This window comes from Suncus etruscus, chromosome 4 (genome assembly GCF_024139225.1).
Source record: "Suncus etruscus isolate mSunEtr1 chromosome 4, mSunEtr1.pri.cur, whole genome shotgun sequence".
NCBI lineage: Eukaryota > Metazoa > Chordata > Mammalia > Eulipotyphla > Soricidae > Suncus > Suncus etruscus.
This window is the reverse complement of record NC_064851.1, coordinates 86028527-86052370: the sequence shown is the minus strand read 5'-3', so window position 1 is coordinate 86052370 and position 23844 is coordinate 86028527. Positions and strand designations below refer to the sequence as shown.

Sequence of the window (23844 nt, the reverse complement as noted above, 5' to 3'; positions counted from 1 at the left end):
CTGTCTCTGTGGGGAGATATAGATAAGATAAGATATATAAGACAAAGATAGATGAGATGATTTTTTTAGTTTGTTTTTTTTTTCGGGCCACACCCATTTGATGCTCAGGGAGTTACTCCTGGCTAAGCGCAGAAATTGCCCCCTGGCTTGGGGGGGACCATATGGGACGCTGGGGTATTGAACCGGGGTCCTACCTTGGCTAGCGCTTGCAAGGCAGACACCTTACCTCTAGCGCCACCTTTGCAGGCCCCAAGATGAATATTCTTATTTTCTGAATAAGAAACTGAAATGAAGTTCCTTTCTATGTTCAAAAGTACAAGTCCTTAGCAGAATAATATTATGGCAGTGAGTTTTAAAATTTCAGTCCTTTGCTCATCATCATATTGTTTTACTCAGTCTCCTAACAGATTATTACTCCATTAATAGGAAAAGATTATGTCTAAATAATGCCATAAACCAGATGCAAGTTGAAATTATTTCCAATCTACCAATCACTGATCTATTATAAAATGCCAAACTAAAATTGATATTGTTCACTGACAATACTAGGTATCTGCCATTTTTACATTCAGCCTCTATTTATACTGCGTACCTTGATTTTTTTGTTGTGTTATGTAATAAAAGTTAATTCTTAAAGGTTTTGGAGTACTATGTATTTCACAATTATTTGACTTATTCTGAACAATGTGGCAGCACTATGAAGAAATAGGTAGCATAATACTTTGAAAGAGCCTTTGATGATTTCTCATGGTAGTTCTTTGTGCAGTAGAAGACAAATGCTTTTTCTACCATCAGATACAATGTGAAGTAATTTATCAACACTAAGAGAAAGCCAGACTTCTTTATCTTCCACTAACTATTTATAAATGTATCTATTCCAGACAAATAGAACTGAAATCATCTGATCCCTCTCTGAGAGCACACACATTTCCCAGAATCAATGCTCTTCATATGAAAAGGGTTGAAATCTTTCAATATCAAACAAACTTTCTTGAACACCTTAATTTTATACATATAAATATGTTGTGCATTTTTATTTATGTAATTTAAACATAGTAACATAGTATGATTATTTTTATCCTATGTATATTACATAAAGTTTTTTAAAGTTTTAAAAGACTGTAAAAATTAAGCTATCATCAAATCAACCGCATTTGAATTCTAATTACTTCATTTTCTTTGTTAATACTTGTTATTATTTTTTATTTTGGCTAAAAAAATCTGGAATATGTCAATTACTTTTTGAGGAAACATTGTCCTGACTTTTGTCATGTCCTAAATATACTTCTAATTCAAATAGTTTAAACCAAAGAGGTAGCTAATGGACCATCCTCTCTGAAATGTCAGGCTTAGCTGGTTGCATAGGTTAAATTTATATTTTATTATCAACATTGTTTGTATTGGTTTGCCTAACTTGGTAAAGCTCTCTCCTTGCTTGGGACTAATATTTTGCTAGCAGTTCCAAACCTCTAGCAGTTAAAAAATTTAAACAAAAGAAAAATATAGCAATAGTACCCAGATTCTTCTCTATCTTTCTAGACTCTAGAAAGAACTTTCTGAGGGAATGGATTGTGTTTGATGACTTTGAATGTGCCTTATTAAGTTCAGTATTCTTTATAGCATTTAGTCTAGGAGGGGCAATAATTCTCAGAGGAAAATTGGTAGTATCACTACCAGAAAAAGGTTACAATGATTAGTGCTAGTTCAAAATCAGCAAAGTATTTTCTACATCTTAAAGGCATCTAAATTAAAACTGGAAAAATGGTTGTGCATAGTCTATTTTCCCAATAAATGCTACAGAATTTACCCTGAATTAACAAATACTACTGAAAATTGTGTATAATATTGCATAATTTTAGACTGTGAAATTGCTTTTGTTGAGCTCTGCTAAAATTCTGTTATCAGCTTATATTGAGACACAGTATAATGAATAACCAGTGAAACTTCTTATATTGTTGTAGGGAAAGTATTGAAGATACTATTTATTAAATTACAGGCCCATGTTATAGAATTTGTAGGAAAAAGTTCTCCCTGATTTTTGTAACAGGATGAATGGGAATATTTTGAAACACCTTTTGTGATTTTGGTTTTGTGAGTTCTGTGATTTCTGAAACTGATAGTGCTTCTTTTTTCTTATTACTTAAATGATAGATCTAATTATTTTGTTCTAAACATGTATATGAGGCCACAAAGCAGTGTAACTTTTGCATTCTTTCTAAAAATCTTTTTCAATCAACGTTGAAAAATAAATAGATTTTGTGAAAATATTATTCATGAACTGAAGTTCCAGCAGATAAAGCAACTGCATGGCTTTCTCAAGACGTTTATCAACAAAAATTTTTTTGGCTTCCAGTTTTAGATGCAGGAATTGTAAAACATTACAGAATCAGAAGACTGGATGAAGGGGGCCTTTTACCTTACTAAGAGAAAAACCTTTTCAACACTGAGTGAATTTGTGAGTCCACTATTACCAGACAAGTGATGGCTTGTGTATCAAGCTGGGAAAACCATGCTTAAAGGTAACATGTTTTACAGATATGTATATTTTAATTAGAAGTTACATTTTCCCTTCAGATATTAGAATATGTCTATGTCATATGTCTGCACAGAAGTAATTTTAGTTATTTTAGACAGATGTACAAAAAGAATACGATTTGGCAAAAATGCAGAAGATATTATCTTAATAGATATAACATATATTCTTCACTTAATCTCTACTTAAAAGTAATTAAAATAAATTTTATATTATTAATTGTGATCTATGTTATATACCAAACCATAATTAACAGGATTGCAAACACCACTGTACCTCGATACTGATGGGAAAAAAATTAAAACTTCTCAGAAAATTATGTTACTTAAATTTTATTGAATGTATTTTATTTCAACAAACTTTCTATAATTATTTAAAACAGATTCAAGTTCCAGCAACTTTTGATTTATCATATCAAACTGTAGACCTATGGGAAATAGATCGCAACTCTATTCAGCTTCTGAGGCGATTGGGATCTGGTCAATTTGGTGAAGTGTGGGAAGGCCTATGGAATAATACAACTTCGGTAGCAGTCAAAACATTAAAACCAGGTATGGGAATTAATATACTCAGAGATTTAATGGTGTATGTTGAACTTTAAACTGCCAACCAAGATGCCCTTCAACAGATGAATGGCTAAAGAAATTGTGGTACATATACACAATGGAATATTATGCAGTATTATGTCGGGAGAGATGAAGTCACGAAATTTTCTTATATGTGTATGTAGATGGAATCTATTATGCTGAGTGAAATAAGTCAGAGGGAGGGAGCTAGACACAGAATGGTCTCACTCATCTATGGGTTTTAAGAAAAATTAGGGACTTTATTGTAATAATCCCCAGGAGACAATAGATATGAGGGCCCGAAGGACTGGCTCACAATATGAAGCACACTACAAAGAGTAGTGGTGCAGTTAGGGAAATTAACTAACACTAACAACTATCATGACAATCTTAATGAGTGAAGAGAAGTAGAATGCCTGTCTCAAATACAGGCAAGGTTGGGAAGGAGAGGAAGGGGGCAATGGTGGTGGGGAATATTACACCAGTTAGATAGGGGGTATTCCTGTTATGACTGAAATCCAACTACCAATCATGCTTATAATTATTCTGCTTAAATAAAAGATTTTATGTATTAAAAAAATCGGCCACTACAATTGTTCCAGGGTTCACAGACAATCAGTGCTAGTATAAAGACGGAGTAAAGTCATCTTTGGAGTTCAGCGAAACCATAAGTTATGACTCATAGATTCTAGAACATAAAAGCAAGTGCATTGCTATGTAGATCAGTGCAAGATTTCATAAATGCATCTCTTTTCTAGCGTTACAAGCAATCTTCCAATGTCCCCACTTCCAATATTTCTCCTATTTTCAGTTAGATAAACATTTTACCGTATTGCATAAAGTTCCTACCCCAAAATAGTTTGCTAGTCTGATACTCTTTCTTTTGTTCCTTTCTCTTCTCTTCTTACTTCTTTCTTTCTCTCTTCTTTTTCCCTTTCTTTTCTTCTTTCTTCCTTTCTTTCTTTCTTCTTTTTTTCTTTTTTCTTCTTTCTTTCTTTCTTTCTTCTTTCTTTCTTCTTTCTCCTCTTTCTTTCTTTTCTTCTTTCTTTCTTTCTTTCTTTCTTTTCTTTCTTTCTTCTTTCTTTCCTCTTTCTTTCTTTTTCTTTCTTTCTTTCTTTCTTTGTTTGATTCTTTCATTCTATTTCTCTTTCTTTCTTTTTCTCTCTTTCTTTCTTTCTTTCTTTCTCTCTTTATTTTTTCTTTCTTTCTTTCTTCTCTTTCTTTCTTTCTTTCTCTTCCTTCCTTCTTGCCTTCCTTCCTTCCTTCCTTCCTTCCTCCTTTCTTTCTTTCCTTTCTTTCTTTCTTTCTTTCTTTCTTTCTTTCTTTCTTTCTTTCTTTCTTTCTTTCTTTCTTTCTTCTCTTTCTCTCGTTCTTTCTCTCTTTCTCTCTTTCTTTTTCTCTTTCTTTCTTTCTCTCCTCTCTTTCTTTCTTTCTTTCTTTCTTTCTCTCTCTCTCTTTCTTTTCTTTCTCTTTCTTTCTTTCTTTCTTTCTTTCTTTCTTTCTTTCTTTCTTTCTTTCTTTCTTTCTTTTCTTACCTTTCTTTCTTTCTTCTTTTTCTTTCTTCTTTTCTTTTTTTTTTGAGCCTCATCCCAGTAGTGCTCAGGGCTTACTGTTTGTCGCACATTCCTATAAGATCTCTGGAGATCATACTTGGATATATGGTGCTGGAGAATAACCAGAATTAAACATATACAAGGAGAACATTTTAACCACTGTACCATCTCTCTGGCCCCCAGTATTGTTTGATATGGGTTATCCCCATATCCCAAAAGGGGGATAAAAGATCATATCCCCTTTTACTAACATATGTTTAAATCTGGGCTTTTGATGGCAGTAATTTTCAAAAGAAAGACTAACACAAAGTTCATATAAAACAGAAAATGGGGCAATATTGTTTAAACAAACCACACAAAATCAATATAAACTAGAAAACAATTGATATTGATGTTTTATTTGCTTCCAAAAGAAACTGCACAGGATCCATTAGATGATTCATCATTAGATGAATCTCTTCAGCAAGTAATTGTGATTAAAGATGACATAAAGTATAGTTATTTTTCTTTCAGTTTATGTGATCTGCTTTAAAAAACAAATACTTAATATGTCTGAATTTAAACAGGTAAGGCATGTAAGCATTATGGGTCCTCATTTAGAGACATCAAGAAAAAATTACTGAGATGTGAGTGTGCATTGGAAAAATTGGGAAAGTTTGGATTCTCTGTCATAGTACCTGAAAACAAGACATTTATTGTAAAATCTATTTGAGTTTCAAAATTTGACTTTGTAATCTGACTTTGTAACAATTTTTAACTTTTTTTAACCTTATTTTCTGGAGGTAAAAATGATCATAGTTACTACTTCATGGATTCTAATGTGGACAAGTTGAATCAATGTACACAAAATATATGCACTACATTCTTATTGTACTGAAATGTAAGCTTGCAGCATATGAAACAATGGAGAGGCACTTTTACGTGGCTATATCACATGGGTAATCTAGGTGACCTGTGATACAGCCCACTAACTATGATTTTAACAACTGCTGCATAACTATGACTGCAAATCCTAATCTTGCTGACAATTTAAACTAAGCTTTATTATCCAATTTAATGTTTTCCATAAAATAATCAAGTAGCTATTCATCCAACACTGCTCTCTAAGGAAGGCCTTCTGGAGGTCAGAAGAGAACAAAAAAATTAGATTTCTCATATTAAAAAAAAGACTTCGTGATAGCTTTCTTTCCAACGGAGTAATTATTATTGATTTACAGTGCAATAGCAGCAAACAGCTTTGATGATTGGTTAAGTGCCTTTCACTTTACTGGAGCCATTAATCAATCTTAGCAGGTATTTATTGCTTAGCAGACTGCCACGCAATAAAGACATGCTTGAAATCAACTTCTACAGTAGCTTTGATGGCCAAAAAATTAATATTTAATGTTGCATTACTAGCTGGAGTTGAAATTGAGTTTTCTTTGTGCTGCAGCTGGTCAACTGTGACCAGTAGAGTTATAAAGGAGTGCTTTGAGAACCTTACTCTGAAGACAAATCTGATGTATACGTATTTAAGAACTGGTACATTGCATCATATAAACATAGAAAAGCACACTGTTATAAGAATTGTCTGGCTGGTGATCAAAATTACTATAGTGCTGCAATAACAAGGAATTTATTGAATTGTTTTTGGGGGAGGAAGGATTCCACTATATTCCGATTTGGCCTATAATTTACTAGTTATAACAACCAAGAACAACATTCTTTATTGTGTTTTGAGTAACCTCTTTTATTTTCCAGTTCCACTTTACTATTTTGCATCAAACTTTTAACCCTAATTGCAGCAAAACCTTGATAGAGATTAAAGTAAGGAAGTCCAACAAAATTTCCCAGCCCTATTTTTTCAACTTGAATTCTTAAACTCCTCACTCTGCAATCTGTAAAAAATATGGCAGATTTGTTTTTGTAAGAAGTAGTAATGTTAATAACAAACCAAATAATGGGTAAGGCTCATTTAGTATGTATATTTTAGACATAGCTATTATTCTAATTATGATTTACGGTGCTATAAAATTATTAGTCACAATTAAAAAATGAAGACTAAGGGTTGGAACAATAGTACTGCAGTAAGGTGTTTACCTTGCACGTGGCCAACATAGGATGACCCCGGTATTAATCCCGGCATCCCCTATGGTTCCCTGAACCTGCCAGGACTGACTTCTGAGTGGCAGAACCAGAAGTAATCCCTGAGTGCCGCTGGGTGTGACCCAAAACCAAATGAATAAATAAAAAATAAAAATAAATAAATAAATAAAAAATTAAGGACTGGAAACTTATTCAAAACCACACAAATAAACTAGGATTTGCCAGAATCTGAAATTTTATTGAGCCTTATTTCTGAACTATTAGACTCTCGAGGACACATCAAATAAGAGATTGCCTAAAAGATTTAATTTAATTTTCTAAGTGAGGATGCTCTCTCTGAAATAATCTGACAGTCATATGTGAATCATTGACTCTGTATTAATGAACTAATTGAAGTGTTATCTTAAAATGTCAAAACATATCCATATTTTAAATCAAATGCCAACTAACTTTTTTAAATTTAGGGACAGTTGGTAATATACTAAGTTCAGTTGTACAACCTAAAGATCCATTATTAATATATTAAGGTAATCAAATCATCTTTAATTTCAACTGAAGTAACATGGTTATGATAATTTTAATATTTTGGTTTCTAGTAAACATAGTTGCTGTTCTCTCCCCAACTGGCCTGCTTTTTCTTGTACACTTCTTTAATCCTTTTTTCACACCTCCAGCTTGATAATCTTTATTTCGAAGTCTTGAATTAATTCGATTAAGTTGATAGCCTCTATTACCACATCTGTATTAAAATTCAAGGGGTTGTTGTCATTAGATACTATACATTCCCTCTCTTTATTTCTTTGTATACACATATAATTTCAATATTTGTATCAACTGAATCACCACAGTTCTAGATAGTATTCATCATCTTACTAAAAATGTTATGCTTTTTTTCTTGTGATGAGTATAAAATATTACTCTCAGAAAATTTCAAATATGCAATGAAATTTTATTATCTATATTACTCATGATAATTATTTTATACATTTAGCTTATTTGTTCTATAACTGGATCTCTGCATCTTTTTAATACCCAATTTTGCCTTTCTGTCATCCCTTGGCTTTAGCAATCACCAATATGTTCTTTATATAAACTAATATTGATTAAAAACATTTTATACACTTAACATATGTAAGTTGTACTTGTTTTATTCTGTTATCTCACCTAACACAATATTTTCAATTTTATTCATGTTTTTGCAAATTTCAAACTTTCACTTCATTTTTCTAAGGTTAAAGACTGTGGATAATATTGGGTCAGGTATCATTTACTCTTTAATTTATTGGTGGTGGTGCTGGGAAAAATTCAAAGAAATATTCTGGAGGCCAAGAACTATATTCTTGAGAAATGCTCCACAGCTCAGTCCACATATTTCCATGATCAGGCCTGAAAATATGGTTCTGTTCACTTCCTGATAATACTTTCAGGGATGTGAGCCATACTCAGCAGTGCACAGGGTCCTCTGAGTATATTACCTGCAGTACTTAGCAAGTCATGTATCATTGGGGATCGAATTGAGTTTCCATGCATTATATATATATATATATATATACATACATATATATATGAAAGAATCGTAATTCACTTTGGTCACAATAAAAATTATATAATATATTTTAATATATAATAATATATTATATTTACATATTTAATTTATAATAAATTAAATAATATATCTGATATAATATTATATACAATATATTATACATAATAATAACACTATATTAATTGTATATTAATATATAAACATAGTAATATAATAATATAATCAATATATTAATTGTATTAATATTATGTGTATATATACATTTTATATATAATTATATATAATTTTTTATTGTGCCCAAAGTGAATTACAAATTTTTTACAATAATATTTACGGTACACAGTGACATAAATCAGGGCATTCCCACGAGCTGGGTTGTCCTCCCTCCACCCCCTGTTCCGAGCATGAATCCCATATCCCTGTACTTTGACCTCCAGACTGCTAATCTAACTGGTCCCCTCTGTATAGCTTGTTGTAGATTGGGTATCGATTCTGTTGTCATTGACTTTGGGTTTGGTGTTTAAGTCTAATCATTTTTTATTTTTACTCAATGTTCATACGACTTTTTGGTCCTAGTAGCATCCATTTTCCACCCCTCAACTTATGAGGCAGAAACAACATGATTCAAGTTATGTGGTTTCTATCTAAAAAAAAAAGAAAAGAATAATAAGATAAGAGAAAAGAAAAATATCTGGAAATCTGGAGGGAGTCTGTCTAGAGGTTATAAATATCAATTTTAAAGAAGAAAGGGGGAAAAAAGAAGAAAAAAGACAGAAAAACCAAAAAATAAACAAACAAAAAACAAAACAAAAATCAAACCAAAAAAAAACCCCCAAAGCAAGTACAAAAAGGCACCACAGAAACAAACAAAAGGAAGTAGGGCTGGTGCGGCAAGGTTTTGTGCTTCTCTCACCTTTTTTTTTTTCTTTTTGTTTGCATAGGCACAGTGAATATTGGGGAAATTAGAAAGGGAATTCCTTTGGGCTAAGAGATACAGGGTTTCTTTGCCCTTGATGCATACTGTCATGGGAGTAACTACAGCTCCATACATGCTCAATCCACACCCCTAGGTCTTTCTATGGTGCTAGAAGATTTTCCCTCTCAGTTGTAGATGATAAAATCAGGGCCTCTGTAACTAGAGATCTTAGTATTTGCACAGGTCATAGGATAAGACTAGGATAGAGTTTTTCTTTATGTTCTGGAAATTCTCTTCCATCACTGTTGTTGTAATCAATCTTCTGTAATAGGTGGTCTGGTTTTTGCATAGATCTGAGGACAAAGCCATAGAGATAGAATCTTTTATTATGTTTCCATAAATTCTGCTCATTGCAGTGTCAAAGTCAGACCTATGGATTAGAGATCTTGGTTATTGTACAAATCCTAGGCCAAATCCTAAGCTAAGGTCTTTCTTATTGGTCACAGGATAAGTTCTGCCCACCATGGTTGTCAAAGTCAGTCTTCTGTACTTAACACTCTAGGTTTTTTCACAGATCAAAGGATGACATGTCTTCTGATTTCATCTTACCATTAGTTGATTAAATAGGATAACCTGCCCTTTAGATCAATTTTTTATTGCCAATTTCCATTGTCAGGATATCATATCAAAACTGTCTCAAGTAGATGCTAGAGCAGTATTAGGAATTTCCTACAGGTCGTTTGGTTCTTGGTGCTGTTGCACGAAACTGTATTGGTTCTATGTCTGGGGTCTAGGGCCTCTGGAGTGAACAGTTGCTGTCCACTCACAGGGAGTCTAAGTTGGGTCACATGACACATGTTCAGAATGGGAGGTAGCCCTGTATTATAAAATGTATGGGTTTCTTATCCCTAGTAGATAAGAGCTTGTTTCTATACATAAAAATTCCCCTTTTTAGTATTCTCTTGCAAAAAAGAATGGTGCCTATATTATATTGCTGGTGCATTTGGGGTAAGAATGTCAGCTACACAATATCAGTGCCATGTTTTTGACCTGAGCTTTTTATCCCAAGCAAGACATTTTCTTGTAGGTTTTTGTACCAAGCACCACCAAAACAGGGTGAGTTAAAGGAAAAAATATATAGAAGATAAATCAATGAAAATAAATAAAAAAAGGTAATTGGAGAAAAAGAAGTCCATGTAAAGGTGGCTATCTTACACTTGGCAATAAACATACTAAGCGGTATTATTATCGAGGTATTAAAAATATAAAGAGGAAATATAGGCTTCCCCCACTACGTCTTTTGAGATATCCTTGTGGGGGGTGTGAAATTCAGGGCACATTTTCATCACACACCCTGGTCTTGTTGAGTTTGAGAAATGATTTGCAGTAGAAAGGGATCAGGAAGAGTCCTTCACTGGGGGTCCTTCTGGAGCTGAATCTGGTATCATGCAACAGTCCACATTGGGGGAGGGTGAGAAGAAGGGCTACAATGCATGAGTCAGCACAAGTGTTGGTTTGTAGTTTCTTCCGCAGGCATTAGATATGCACTGAGAGGATTTCCTTTTCACACTGGGGGGTGAGTGGTGGCTTATTTGGGCAGGAAGTCAGTGTCAGTACCTAATGAGTTAAGAACTGAGGGTAAATGGCCTTAAATAAGGAGGGATATTGGATCAGCGATTGGAGGACTAAAGGGATAGGATTTCTGAAGGGGGGAGTAGGGGATAGTATATAGGAGGGGCTATATACACTTTAGGCATGATTGTTTACAAATTTAGGTTTAGCAGACAAAGAGGAGTCCACTGTCTACAAACTCATGTCCACATAATGACAGACATTAGTGATAGGGTGGGTTTGATCTCTTAAGAAATAATTGAATTAAGAAAAGATAAATAATTAGCTTAGCTGTATATTAGAAGAGAGAAAAGATGAACAAAATATAAGATAGAAGAGAAAAGAAAAATAATACAGTAAAAATAAGTTAAAAAGAAAAAAAGAAAGAAAAATGGGCTGGTGTGTCAGAATTGGAAGGTTTTTGATTTTTAGGCATTTCATCACTGATGAGGGTAGGTCTTCCTGAATGAAAGTTTCAGGATTAGATATTGACTGCAGCATTTTAGCATACACATAATTTTCATATCTAGAGTACTAAGCAATATGGTATGTGAGGACTATAAGAGGTGGCTACCCTATGTAGTATTGTCTGCTGCATCTTATGTATTGAGGTTCCTTTCCTAAAGAGAAACTGACAGTGTGGGTTTTATTTAACATACCATATTTTTCCGGTGTATAAGATGACTGGGCATATAAGATGACCCCCTACTTTTCCTGTCAAAATATAGAGTTTGGGTTATATTAGCCATGTAATACTACCTCTCTTTTAATGCATCCAAATGGAAATTAAAAAAACATAAGAGAAAAAGAGTAGAACCCTCAAAGGTTAACACTACATGTTTAATAAAGCTAGAATTTGGAGTGCAAACAATAATTTATACATTTGTCATTTATAGTGAGTGACTGTAATTTTTTAATATAATTTTTATTTTGATTGTAGTGGTTTACATATTGTTTGACAATAATATTACAGGGTTCACATTTACATAAAATCGGGGGAGTTCCATCACCAATTTGTCCTCCCTACACCTCCATGTTCGTCCTACCTCCCATATCCTCATCTCTCACCTCCCGGGGCTTCGAGAAATTGTGGTCCTCCTCTGTAGCTAGCTTACTACTTAGTAGTCTTGGTCTTGGTGCCTCCCTTATTTCCTCCTCTAACTAGGAGGAAGGACTACATAGTTCAAGTTATGTGATTTTATTTGAGGAAGAGAAAAAGTAATAAACTGGAGTAAAAGTCTAATATGCGAAAATGGGGGAATCATTCTAGAGGCTCTCATCATCAGTTTGAGAGATGAAGGAGAAAAAGAAGGTGTAAACACCCCAACAGTACAAAAAGAAGAGTCAAATATCCAGTGAGTACTCCAGTGGTAACCAGTAGGGACCACAAAAAAAAAAAAAAAAAAAAAAAAAAAAAAAGCCATGGTCTTTGAGTTAAAAAACATGGCAGAGCACCTAAAGAAAGAAAAGAAAAGAAGAAAAAAAACCACAATATAATATAAATATAAATGGGGACAACAACTTCAATAACCACACCAAAACAAAGAAATCGACAAAAAGTAGATAGGTAAATAAAACTAAAAATAATAATAATAATAAATGAAGAAAAATAATATATAAAAGATAAAAATGTTTTGTGCTTTTTGCCTTTTTTCCCTCCTGCACTGGCAGAGTAAATATTGGGGTCATTCAAAAAGTAATTTACTTGGCCTTAGTGCTATGGGGTTTCTCCACCCTTGGGGTATATTGTCACGGGATTAACTATAGACTCCGTTCAGGTTCATTTACTCTAACCTTGTAGTGCTTTTGTGGTGTTTGGAAAACTGCTCCGTCCTGGGTGATGAAATAAGACCTCTGTATCTATAGATCTCAGGATCTGCACAGGTCCAGGAGTGGGGACTTATGATGAAGTATTTCTTTGTGGTTCTAGAAGTTCTGTTCCCTCAGTGTCATTTTAATCCATCTTCTGTGGTGGTGGTCATGGTCTTTGCACTGATCCTAGGATGGAACCTAGGATAGCGTCTTTCATTCCGTTGCCATTCGTCTCTGCCAGATCTTTGAAAATGGGGATCATGGTTATTGTGCGGGTCATAATTCAAACCTAGACTAGGGCTTTTTTTATTGGTCTCAAGATATATTCAGTCCAGTCATGGTTCTAGCAGCCAGTCATCTGTAAAATCGCGATCTTTGATTTTGGACCGACCAAAGGGTGACAAGTCTTCTGATTTGTCTTATCGTTAGCTGGTGAGGTAGGATAACCTGTTTTTAGGTCAAGTTGTTCCATTTTCTTTGTTGTCAGGATATCATATTAGAGCTGGCACTTGTTGGTGACCTTGCAGTATTAAGGCTGTCCCGAATGGGATTTGTTTTCTGTAGCTGTTGTGAAGAACTGTGTCGATCCATGTCTGGGATCCAGGGTTCAAGACTGACGGATGGTGTCTAATCACCTGAGATCTAAGTTGGGTCCGCGTGACATATTTTCAAGGTGGGAGATATCTGTATTGTAAACAAGTACGAGTTCTTGTCTCTAGTAGATAAGAGCTCTTTTTTATATGTAAGATTTCCCCCTTTTTTAGTGTGCCCTTGCAGGGAGAAATGGTGCTACTTTATATTGTTGGTGCATTTGGGGCTGGACAGAGAAGAAAACAGAAACAGGTCACACATTCCAAACAAGATAAAAATTAGGAATAAAAGTATATGTGCTCACAATGTATACGTAGAACAAACATTTAAAAAATGAATTAACAAAAATAATTAAAGGAACCATGTGATGCATGAGATTACCTTACTTTTGGGGAAAAGCAGGTAAAGAGGTGGTGCAATACCGGTCTTATACTTATGTTGGAAGTATAGGTTCTCCCCACTTGTCTTTGGGATTTCTTGTGGTGTGTGGGTTCCCAGGCACCTTTCCATCACTCCCCCCTGACCTTCTTGAGATTGACAAAGGATTTGCGGCAGGGAGGTCTTGTAGGAGTTCTTGCATTGGGGATACTTTTAGAGCTAAGTCCAGTTTCAAGTAACAGTCCACGGTAGGGGGATTTGGTAGGGAGGGCGTGCAGCATGAGTCCGCAGGGGAGTTGGTTGCCTTTTCTTGTGGGGGGCGAGGTGTGGGTTTGACTGGGGTGTCCCTTCGCTTGGGTGCTGGGTACTGGTTCATTGGGGTAGGAGGTCAGTCTTTATGCCTAATGTATTAAGAACTAAGGGTGAAGAGTTTTAATATAGTGGGAGGTCTGGGTAGGATTGAGGGGTGAAGGGATAGTTGGATTTCCCAAGGGGGGAAAGGGAAAGTATATGGAAGGGGTAGGAAAGAAGAAAATAGAAAATACATTAGAAAGAAAGGGAGAAGAGAAAAGAAATAAAGAAAAGAGAAGAAAAGAAAGAAAAGAAAGGAAAAAGAAAAAAGTAGTGAGAATAGAGGAGATAATAGCAAGGAAATGCTAGTTTGCTTGAATGTGTTCGATAAGTAGGGCCTGTAGTATAAGTCTGTACATCACAGTTGCTGCTTCGGTGGTCTGACTGGTCACATGCTTCAAATCCTAAAAGAAGGTATAACCTAGAGATAAAGTATATGTTAAAGAGTTTTCTCAGGACATTCTCATAGTGCAAGCTGGTGTATCTCATGTGAGTGAGCGCCGAGATGCCATCTTAGTTTGTCACCCTTTGTATCCAAGAACGTACTGTGGACAGAAAAGCTGAGAGGTTGTTTTAAATATAGTAAGATTAAGGCATTAAAACATAGTGTTATGGGATGTTTCCTTTGGAGTCAGTGATTTCCCATGGTATACTTTATTTGTGATCCTGTATAAGATCCCTAGGGGATTATTATGGGCCTTTGTAGTAGAAGGCTGATTACTTACCTGTTCTCTCTATGCTGTTCTTTCTACTGTTGCTGGTTTCTTTGTGGTATAATGTGTATTCAAGAGTTTGTGTTGTTCCTTTTTCATGTATTTTGGGCACTGCTCCTGAGTATATGTTGAGTATTACCGTGCTAGGAGTTTCTATCCTGTTATACCCTGTTATTTGATTGTTGAGTATTAGTTGTATATAAGGTGTATTTTCTAGGTGCTTCAGAATAGCGCTATCATTCTGTGTTTATCTTTTGTCTTCTGGCTTACTTCGTTTAACATACTATGTTCTAGATCCATCCATGTTGCTGCAAAGTCTGTGATTGTATCATTTCTGACTGCCATGTATAAATACCACATCTTAATGATCCATTCATCTGTTGTTGGACATCTAGGTTGGTTCCATGACTTGGCTATTATACTGAGTGCTGTGATAAATAGTGGGGTGCACACGTATTTTGGAATGAATGTCCTTCCAACTTGGGGGTATACACCTAGAAGAGCAATTGCTGGGTCAAATGGCAGATCAATTCTGAGTTCTTTGAGCACTCTCCAGACTGTTCTTCATGGGTGTTGGACTATGGGACATTCCCACCAGCAGTGGATGAGTGTGCCTTTCATACCGCATCCTTGCCAACAGAGATTGTTCCCATTATTTTTGATGTGAGCCATTCTCACTGGTGTAAGGTGGTATCTCGTTGTTGTCTTGATTTGGATCTCCCTGATGATGAGTGAAGGTGAGCATGTTTTCATGTGTTTGTTGGCCATCCTTCTGTCTTCCTCCGAGAAGGGTCTATTCATTTCTTCTCCCCATTTTTTTATGGCTTTGTTTAGTTTTGGGGGGGCTCAGCTTTCTGAGTGATTTGTATGTTCTAGATATCAGCACTTTATCTGATATATCAAGTGAAAAGATTTTTTCCCATTCTGTTAACTGTCTTCTTGTGTTAAGTAGGGTTTCTTTTGCCATGCAGAAGCTTTTTAGTTTGATGTAATCCCATTTGTTTATGTTTGATGCTAAAGCTCTTGCCATTGGTGCTCCATCTTCGAAGAGCTTTTTGATATATAGGTCTTCGAGTGTTCTGCCTATATTATTCTCAATAAAATTTTTAGATTCAGGTCTGATTTTGAGGTCTTTGATCCATTTTGAGTTGACTTTTGTATAAGGAGTGAGGTATGGGTCAATTTTCACTTTTGTACATGTGGTTTTCCAGTTGTACCAACACCATTTGTTGAATAGACTTTCTTTGTTCCATTTCAAGTTCTTGTCTCTTTTATCAAATATTAGTGGGCTATGTATCTTGTGATTTATGTCTGGGAATTCTGTTCTGACTCACTGGTCTGAGGTCCTGTCTCTGTTCCAGTACCATGCTGTTATGATCACTATGGTTTTGTAGTATAGTTTCAAGTTAGGTAGGGTGATGCCACCCAGCTTCTTGTTTTTCAGTATGTGTTTGGCTATCCTGGGTCTTTTCTGGTTCCAGATGAATTTTGTGATTGATTGTTCTAATTCTTTAAAGAATGATGTCTGAATTTGTATAGGGATTGCATTAAATCTATATAGTAGTTTGGGTAGGATATTTTGACTATGTTAATTCTACCTATCCATGAGCATGGGATGTTCTTCCATTCTTTAGATCCTCTTTAATTTCTTTCTGAAGTGTTTTGAAGTTTCCCTGGTATTGGTCTTTCACTTCCCTTGTAAGGCTGATTCCTAGGTACCAGATATTTTTTGATACTATTTTAAATGGAATTGTATTTTTAATCTCTCTCTCCTCGACTTTGTTGTTTGTGTATAGAAACACTACTGCCTTTTGTGTATTGACTTTGTATCCAGCCACTTTGCTGCATTGGTTGTTTCTAGGAGTTTTACTGTGGACTCTTTAGGGTTTTCGATGTATATCATCATATCGTCTGCAAATAGAGATAGTTTGAGTTCCTCTTTCCCAATTTGGATTCCTTTGATTCCCTTCTCTTGTCGGATTGCTAACCCAGGGTTATGATTCTACTAAAGATGTGTATAACCAGGGAACATACAGGCTGTATTAACAGTGCTCTGTGGTCTTCAGGTTGCACCAGTGAAGCTTGATGGACCATGTGGGGCCAAGAATAGAAGACAAATTTCTATATTCTTTCCAAACCTCTATTTTGGAAATTTTGAAGAACATCTATACTATCTTTCTTAGTGGTGATATCAATAAAATTTTCTCATCAGTAGTATAAATGGTTTCCTTTTCTAAAACCCTTTCAAGCAATTCTTTTCTTTTTCACAATGATCATTAAAATAGGTATGTAATAATGTCTCATTTTGCTTTTCATTTTTCTGGTAGTAATGCTAAACATATTCCATGTACCTGTTTTTTATCTTAAATTCTTTATGGAAAATCCAAATTACCTACCTATTTACTTATATGATCTTCAACATGAGAAAGTGATAAATAGAACAGCTTATTTGAGCATTCGTGGAGATGTTAACACTATATGTAAAACAATATTTCATATATATATAACAATATTCCTTCAATTTCAGTAATTCTTGGGAATATTACAGTTGAAAAGAAATTAAAGTTTTAAAAAGGATTGATATAATATAAATTCAAATTTATATTATATTAAATATCCTCTCAGATTTTATTTACACTATTTTTTATTTGCATAATGAATCAGTAATGAATATTGAATCATTAGATGAAAGGTAAGTGTAGATTCATCTTTAAAATCAGTCCCAACAATGGCTTCTTTATGATTTGATCAGGTTATTAAAATTATGAAAGTTAATGATGCAAGGAGAATTTTGAGTATCAGTTTCAAGTTGGACATGTATGAGTGGTTAAAAATACACACATACACATAAAATTATGTACACACAATTTTATTTTTATTATTTTATTTTATTATTTATAAAAATACACATATTTTTATGTGCATACATACACATAAAATTTCTTGTTGTAGCTATGGATGTTTTCTTTCTTTTTTTTCATTCTTTTTTATTTTGCGTTTTTTTTCATATTTTATTTAAACACCCTGATTACATACATGATTGTGTTTGGGTTTCAGTCATGTAAAGAACACCACCCATCACCAGTGCAACATTCCCATCACCAATGTCCCAAAACTCCCTCCTCCCCACCCAACCCCTGCCTTTACTCTAGACAGGTTTTCTACTTTCCTCATACATTCTAATTATTAGGATAGTTCAAAATGTAGTTATTCCTCTAAACTCATCCCTATTTGTGGTGAGCTTCATGAGGTGAGCTGTAACTTCCAGCCCTTCTCTCTTTTGTGTCTGAAAATTATTATTGCAAGAATGTCTTTCATTTTTCTTATAACCCATAGATGAGTGAGACCATTTTGCGTTTTTCTCTCTCACTCTCTGACTTATTTCACTCAGAATAATAGATTCTATGTACATCCATGTATAGGAAAATTTCATGACTTCATCTCTCCTGACAGCTGCATAATATTGCATTGTGTATATGTACCACAGTTTCTTTAGCCAATTGTCTGTTGAAGGGCATCTTGGTTGTTTCCAGAGTCTTGCTATGGTAAATATTGCTGCAATGAAGATAGGTGTAAGGAAGGGATTTTTGTATTGTATTTTTATATTCCTAGGGTATATTCCTAGGAGTGGTATAGCTGGGTCATATGGGAGCTTGATTTCCAGTTTTGGAGGAATCTTTATATTGCTTTCCATAAAAGTTGAACTAGCCTGTATGCCCACCAGAAGTGGATAAGTTACTTTCTTTCCACATCCCCGCCAACACTATTTGTTCTCATTCTTTGTGATGTGTGCCAATCTCTGTGGTGTGAGGTGGTACCTCATAGTTGCTTTTATTTGCATCTCCCTGATGATTAGTGATGTGGAGCATTTTTTCATGTGTCTTTTGGCCAGTTGCATTTCTTCTTTGTCAAAGAGTCTGTCCATTTCTTCTCCCCATTTTTTGATGGGATTAGATGTTTTTTTCTTGTAAATTTCTGTCAGTGCCTTGTATATTTTGGAGATTAGCCCCTTATCTGATGGGTATTGGGTGAATAGTTTCTCCCAATCAGTGGGTGGCTCTTGTATCCTGGGCACTATTTCCTTTGAGGTGCAGAAGCTTCTCAGCTTAATATATTCCCATCTGTTAATCTCTGCTTTCACTTGCTTGGAGAGTGCAGTTTCCTCCTTGAAGATGCCTGTAGTCTTAATGTCCTGGAATGTTTTGCCTACGTGTTGTTCTATATATCTTTTTATATATCTTTTGGGTCTGATATTGAGGTCTTTAATCCATTTGGATTTTACCTTCATGCATGATGTTAACTGGGGGTCTAAATTCAATATTTTGCAAGTGGCTAGCCAGTTGTGCCAACACCACTTGTTGAAGAGGCTTTCTTTGTTCCATTTAGGATTTCTTGCTCCTTTATCAAAAATTATATGATTGTATGTCTGGGGAACATTCTCTGAGTATTCAAATATATTCCATTGATCTGAGGGCCTGTCATTATTCCAGGACCATGCTATTTTGATAACTAATACTTTGTAGTAAAGTTAAAAGTTGGGGAAAGTAATTCCTCCCATATTCTTCTCCCCAATGATTGCTTTAACTATTCTAGGGTGTTTAGTATTCCAAGTGAATTTCAAAAGTGCCTGATCCACTTCTTTGAAGAATGTATATTTAGAGTGATCACATTAAATCTGTACAATGCTTCAGGGAGTCTTGCCATTTTGATGATATTAATCCTGCCAATCCATGAGCAGGGTATGTGTTTCCATTTCTGCGTGTCCTCTCTTATTTCTTGGAGCAGAGTTTTATAATTTTCTTTGTATAGGTCCTTCACATATTTAGTCAAGTTGATTCCAAGATATTTGAGTTTGTGTGGCACTATTGTGAATGGGGTTGTTTTCTTAATGTCCATTTCTTCCTTATTACTATTGGTGTATAGAAAGTCCGTTGATTTTTATGTGTTAATTTTTTAGCCTGCCACCTGGCTATATGAGTCTATTGTTTTTAGAAGCTTTTTGGTAGACTCTTTAGGGTTTTTTAAGTAGAGTGTCATGTCATCTGCAAACAGTGAGAGCTTGACTTCTTCCTTTCCTATCTGGATTCCCTTGATATCTTTTTCTTGCCTAATTGCTATAGTGAGTATTTCCAGTGCTATATTGAATAGGTGAGTTGAGAGAGGACAGCCTTGTCTGGTGTCAGAATTTAGAGGAAAGGCTTTTAGTTTTTTCTCCATTGAGGATAATATTTGCCACTGGCTTGTGGAAGATGGCCTTAACTATATTGAGAAAGGTTCCTTTCATTCCCATCTTGTTGAGACTTTTGATCAAGAATGGGTGTTGGACCTTATCAAATGCTTTCTCTGCATCTATTGATATGATCATGTGATTTTTATTTTTCTTGTTGTTGATGTTGTGTATTATGTTGGTAGATTTACGGATGTTAAACCATCCTTGCATTCCTGGATGATCTTCTTAATGAGGCATTGAATCCTATTTGCCAGGATTTTGTTGAGGATCTTTGCATCTGCATTCATTCGCGATATTGATCTGTAAATTTCTTTTTTCGTAGCATCTCTCTCTGGTTTAGGTGTCAAGGTGATGTTAGCTTCATAAAAGCTATTTGGAAGTGTTCCCGTTTTTTCTATTTTATGAAAGAGTCTTGCCAGGATTGGTAGTAGTTCCTCTTGGAAAGTTTGAAAGAATGCATTAGTGATTTCATCTGGGCCTGGGCTTTTGTTTTTGGGAAGCTATTTATTACTGTTTTAATTTCATCAATAGTGATGGGGGTGTTTAGATATGCTACATTCTCTTCATTCAACTGTGGAAGACTATAAGAGTCTAAGAATTTATCATTTCTTCTAGGTTCTAATTTTTAGTGGCATAGTTTTTCTCAAAGTAGTTTCTGATTACCCTTTGAGTCTCTGCCACATTAGTAGTGATCTCTCCTTTTTCATTCCTAATACGAGTTATCAAGTTTCTCTCTTTCTTTGTTAGTTTGGCCAGTGGTCTAGCAATCTTGTTTAATTTTTCGAACAACCAACTTCTGCTTTTGTTGATCTTTTGGGTTGTTTTTGGGTTTCCACTTCATTGATTTCTTCTCTCAGCTTTGTTATTTCCTTCTGTCTACCTATTTTTGGGTCCTTTTTCTGAGCATTTTCTAATTCTATGAGGTGCATCATTAAGCTATTTCGCTAGGCCCCTTCTTCCTTCCTGATGTGTGCTTGCAAAGATTTAAATTTTCCTCTCAGTACTGCTTTGCTGTGTCCCATAATTTCTGATAGTTAGTGTCTTTATTATCATTTGTTTCCAGGAAAGTTTTTATTTTCTCTTTGATTTCATCTCTTAACAACTGGTTATTCAGTATGAGGCTGTTTAACTTCCAGGTGTTAAAGTTTTTCTTCTGTGTCCCTTTGGAATTCATATATGATTTCAGAGCCTTGTGGTCAGTATAGGTAACTTGCAAAATTTCTATCTTCTTGATATTATGGAGGCATGTTTTATGTGCCAACATGTTGTCTATCCTGGAGAATGTCCCATGTACATTGGAGAAGAATGTGCATCCAGGTTTCAGTGTGGTTGACCTGTCAAGTGTTGACAATGCCGTGTTGAGGTCTCCCACAATTATTTTGTTGTTATTGATATTATTTTTCAGATTTGTCAACGATTGTATTAAATATTTTGCTGGCCCCTCATTCGGTGCATATATGTTTAGGAGAGTGATTTCTTCCTGCTGTATGTATCCCTTGATTAATACAAAATGTCCATCTTTGTCCCTTACAACTTTTCTGAGTATAAAGTTTGCATTATCTGATATTAGTATGGCCACTCCAGCTTTTTTATGGGTGTTGTTTGCTTGGATAATTTTCCTCCAGCCTTTTATTTTGAGTCTATGTTTGTTTTGACTATTCAGGTGCATTTCTTGTAGGCAGCAGAAGGTTGGATTGAGTTTTTTGATCCATTTAGCCACTCTGTGTCTCCTAATTAGTGCATTTTGTCCATTGACATTGAGAGAAAGAATTGTCCTGGGATTTAATGACATCTTTATATCGATACTTGGTCTGTCTTTTGTTCAGTCTTGTCTTAAAGTAGGTCTTTCAATTTTTCTCTTAAGACTGGTTTTGAGTCTGTAAAGTTTCTACACAGTTTTTTGTCTGTGAAACCATGTATTTTTCCCTCAAACCTGAAAGTGAGTTTTGCTGGTTTCAGTATTCTTGGCGAAGCATTTATTTCATTGAGTTTTGTCACTATTTCCCACCACTGCTTTCTGGCCTTGAGTGTTTCTGGTGACAGGTCTGCTATAAATCTCAAGGATGTTCCCTTGAATGTATTTTTTCTTTTTGATCTTGCTGCTTTCAGAATTCTGTCTGTATCTGTGGGATTCATCATTGTGATAGGATGTGTCTTGGGGTATTTTTTTCTGGGATCTCTTTTGGTTGGTACTCTTCAGGCATGCAGGATTTGATCGCATATATTCTTTTGCTCTGGAAATTTCCTTTAATGATGTTCTTGACTGTTGATTCTTCCTGGAAATTTTCTTCCTGGGTCTCTGTGACTCCAATGATTCTTAAGTTGTTTCTGTTGAGCTTATCATAGACTTATATTTTTATCTGTTCCCATTCTTTGACTAATTTTTCTATTGTCTGTTCATTTGCTTTAATTTTTTTTTTTTGTGGTTTTTGGGTCACACCCGGCAGTGCTCAGGAGTTATTCCTGGCTCCATGCTCAGAATTTGGTCCTGGCAGGCACGGGGGACAATATGGGATGCCGGGATTTGAACCGATGACCTTCTGCATGAAAGGCAAACACCTTACCTCCATGCTATCTCTCCAGCCCCTGCTTTAGGTTTTTTTTTCCCCCAATCTCTCCTGCTGTATGGAGTTGTTATTTATCTCATCTTCCAAAGCACCAATTCTATTCTCAGCTTCTGTTACCCTGTTGGAGAGCGTATGCATTTTGTTATTCATTCGTTTACTGAGTTTTTCAGGCCTGTTATTTGACCTGTAATTTCAGTTTGGAGTTTTGTGATTTCTGTCTTCATATTTTCTTGGTTCTTATTAGTGTTCTGTTCAACCAGATCCATTGTTTCTTTGAATTCTTTTGAGCACTTTCCATATTTCTAGTCTAAACTTCTTATCTGAGAGATTGATTATTTTGTTGGCCATTTTCTGGTCATCAGAATTGTCATCTTTATTTTCTATGTCTGATGCTGGCCTGCATTGTTTCCCCATTGTCACACTTGTATTGTGGGTTTTTCTACGTGTTGTGGTGGAATTCATTGGCTAAATGACGTGAGCGGCCACGCTCTGCCCTTTATGGGTGGTTCGACTTACCTCCAAGAAAGGGGAGCCCTATGTGGATGAAGCCTCACACAGGATCAAATCTTAGGCCCTAGCACACACACAGCAGAGAAGACAGTCCGGGATAAAATGCTGGACTTCAGTGATCCAGCTCAGTTCTTGGTGTGATTTTTTTCTTCTTTTTGCAGTGGCATTCTTTCCTTAGAAAGAGTGCACGGTCGCATAATGAAGCAGAGCTACCATGCTCTTCTGGAGCCTCTGGGAGAGCGAATTTTCTGGACCCTTTTTGGCCCACTCCCAAGGGTTTCAGGAGACAGGACAGGAATGAAAGACACACAGGCAGCACTCACAGTTTCTCACAGTCGGGCCCTACTGGGCGGCCTAGATTTTCCTAGCCTGATGTCACAAACAGAGGATCTGCCTTACGTGAAGTACTGCTTATAGCCTGTTTTCACTTTAGAAAGCAGTTCCTTGGCATTCCAGCACCTTGAATGAGCCTCTGGGAGAACAAATTTTCTGGCCCCTTTTTGGCCCACTCCCAAGAAGTTCAGGAGACAGGACAGGAGACAAACACACACAGGCAGCACTCACAGTTTCTCACAGTTGGGCTCTACTGGGCCAGCATAGATTTCCCCCGCCCCCCCCCCCCCGTGGATGTTTTCTAACTGTTCTATTATTTATGTCCCTACATATATGTCATAAATATGGAAAAATTTCATTCATAGAATTTTTTATTTGTTTTTATAGTGGGAACTACAGGCAAGACAGTGGTCAGTTTTTCCTGGATCTTAGATTGAAAATCTGTCTGTAATATCTAAATACCGTATGTTTTACAACCCTAATGTTAATAGAATGTCATATTTTTGCATTTGTAAACATCTGATTTTCTTTATAAATTAGATGATCTGT

General features: G+C 35.4%; 1 protein-coding gene across 1 annotated transcript in view; it reads left to right on the top strand.

Moving 5' to 3' along the window:
- Positions 1–23844, top strand: part of FRK (fyn related Src family tyrosine kinase) — a 127361-nt gene that overhangs the window by 95515 nt on the left and 8002 nt on the right. The window contains 4 exon segments of the mRNA XM_049772610.1: positions 2354–2409; positions 2411–2461; positions 2463–2519; positions 2916–3084. Of these exon segments, the coding sequence (XP_049628567.1) occupies positions 2354–2409; positions 2411–2461; positions 2463–2519; positions 2916–3084 (333 nt within the window).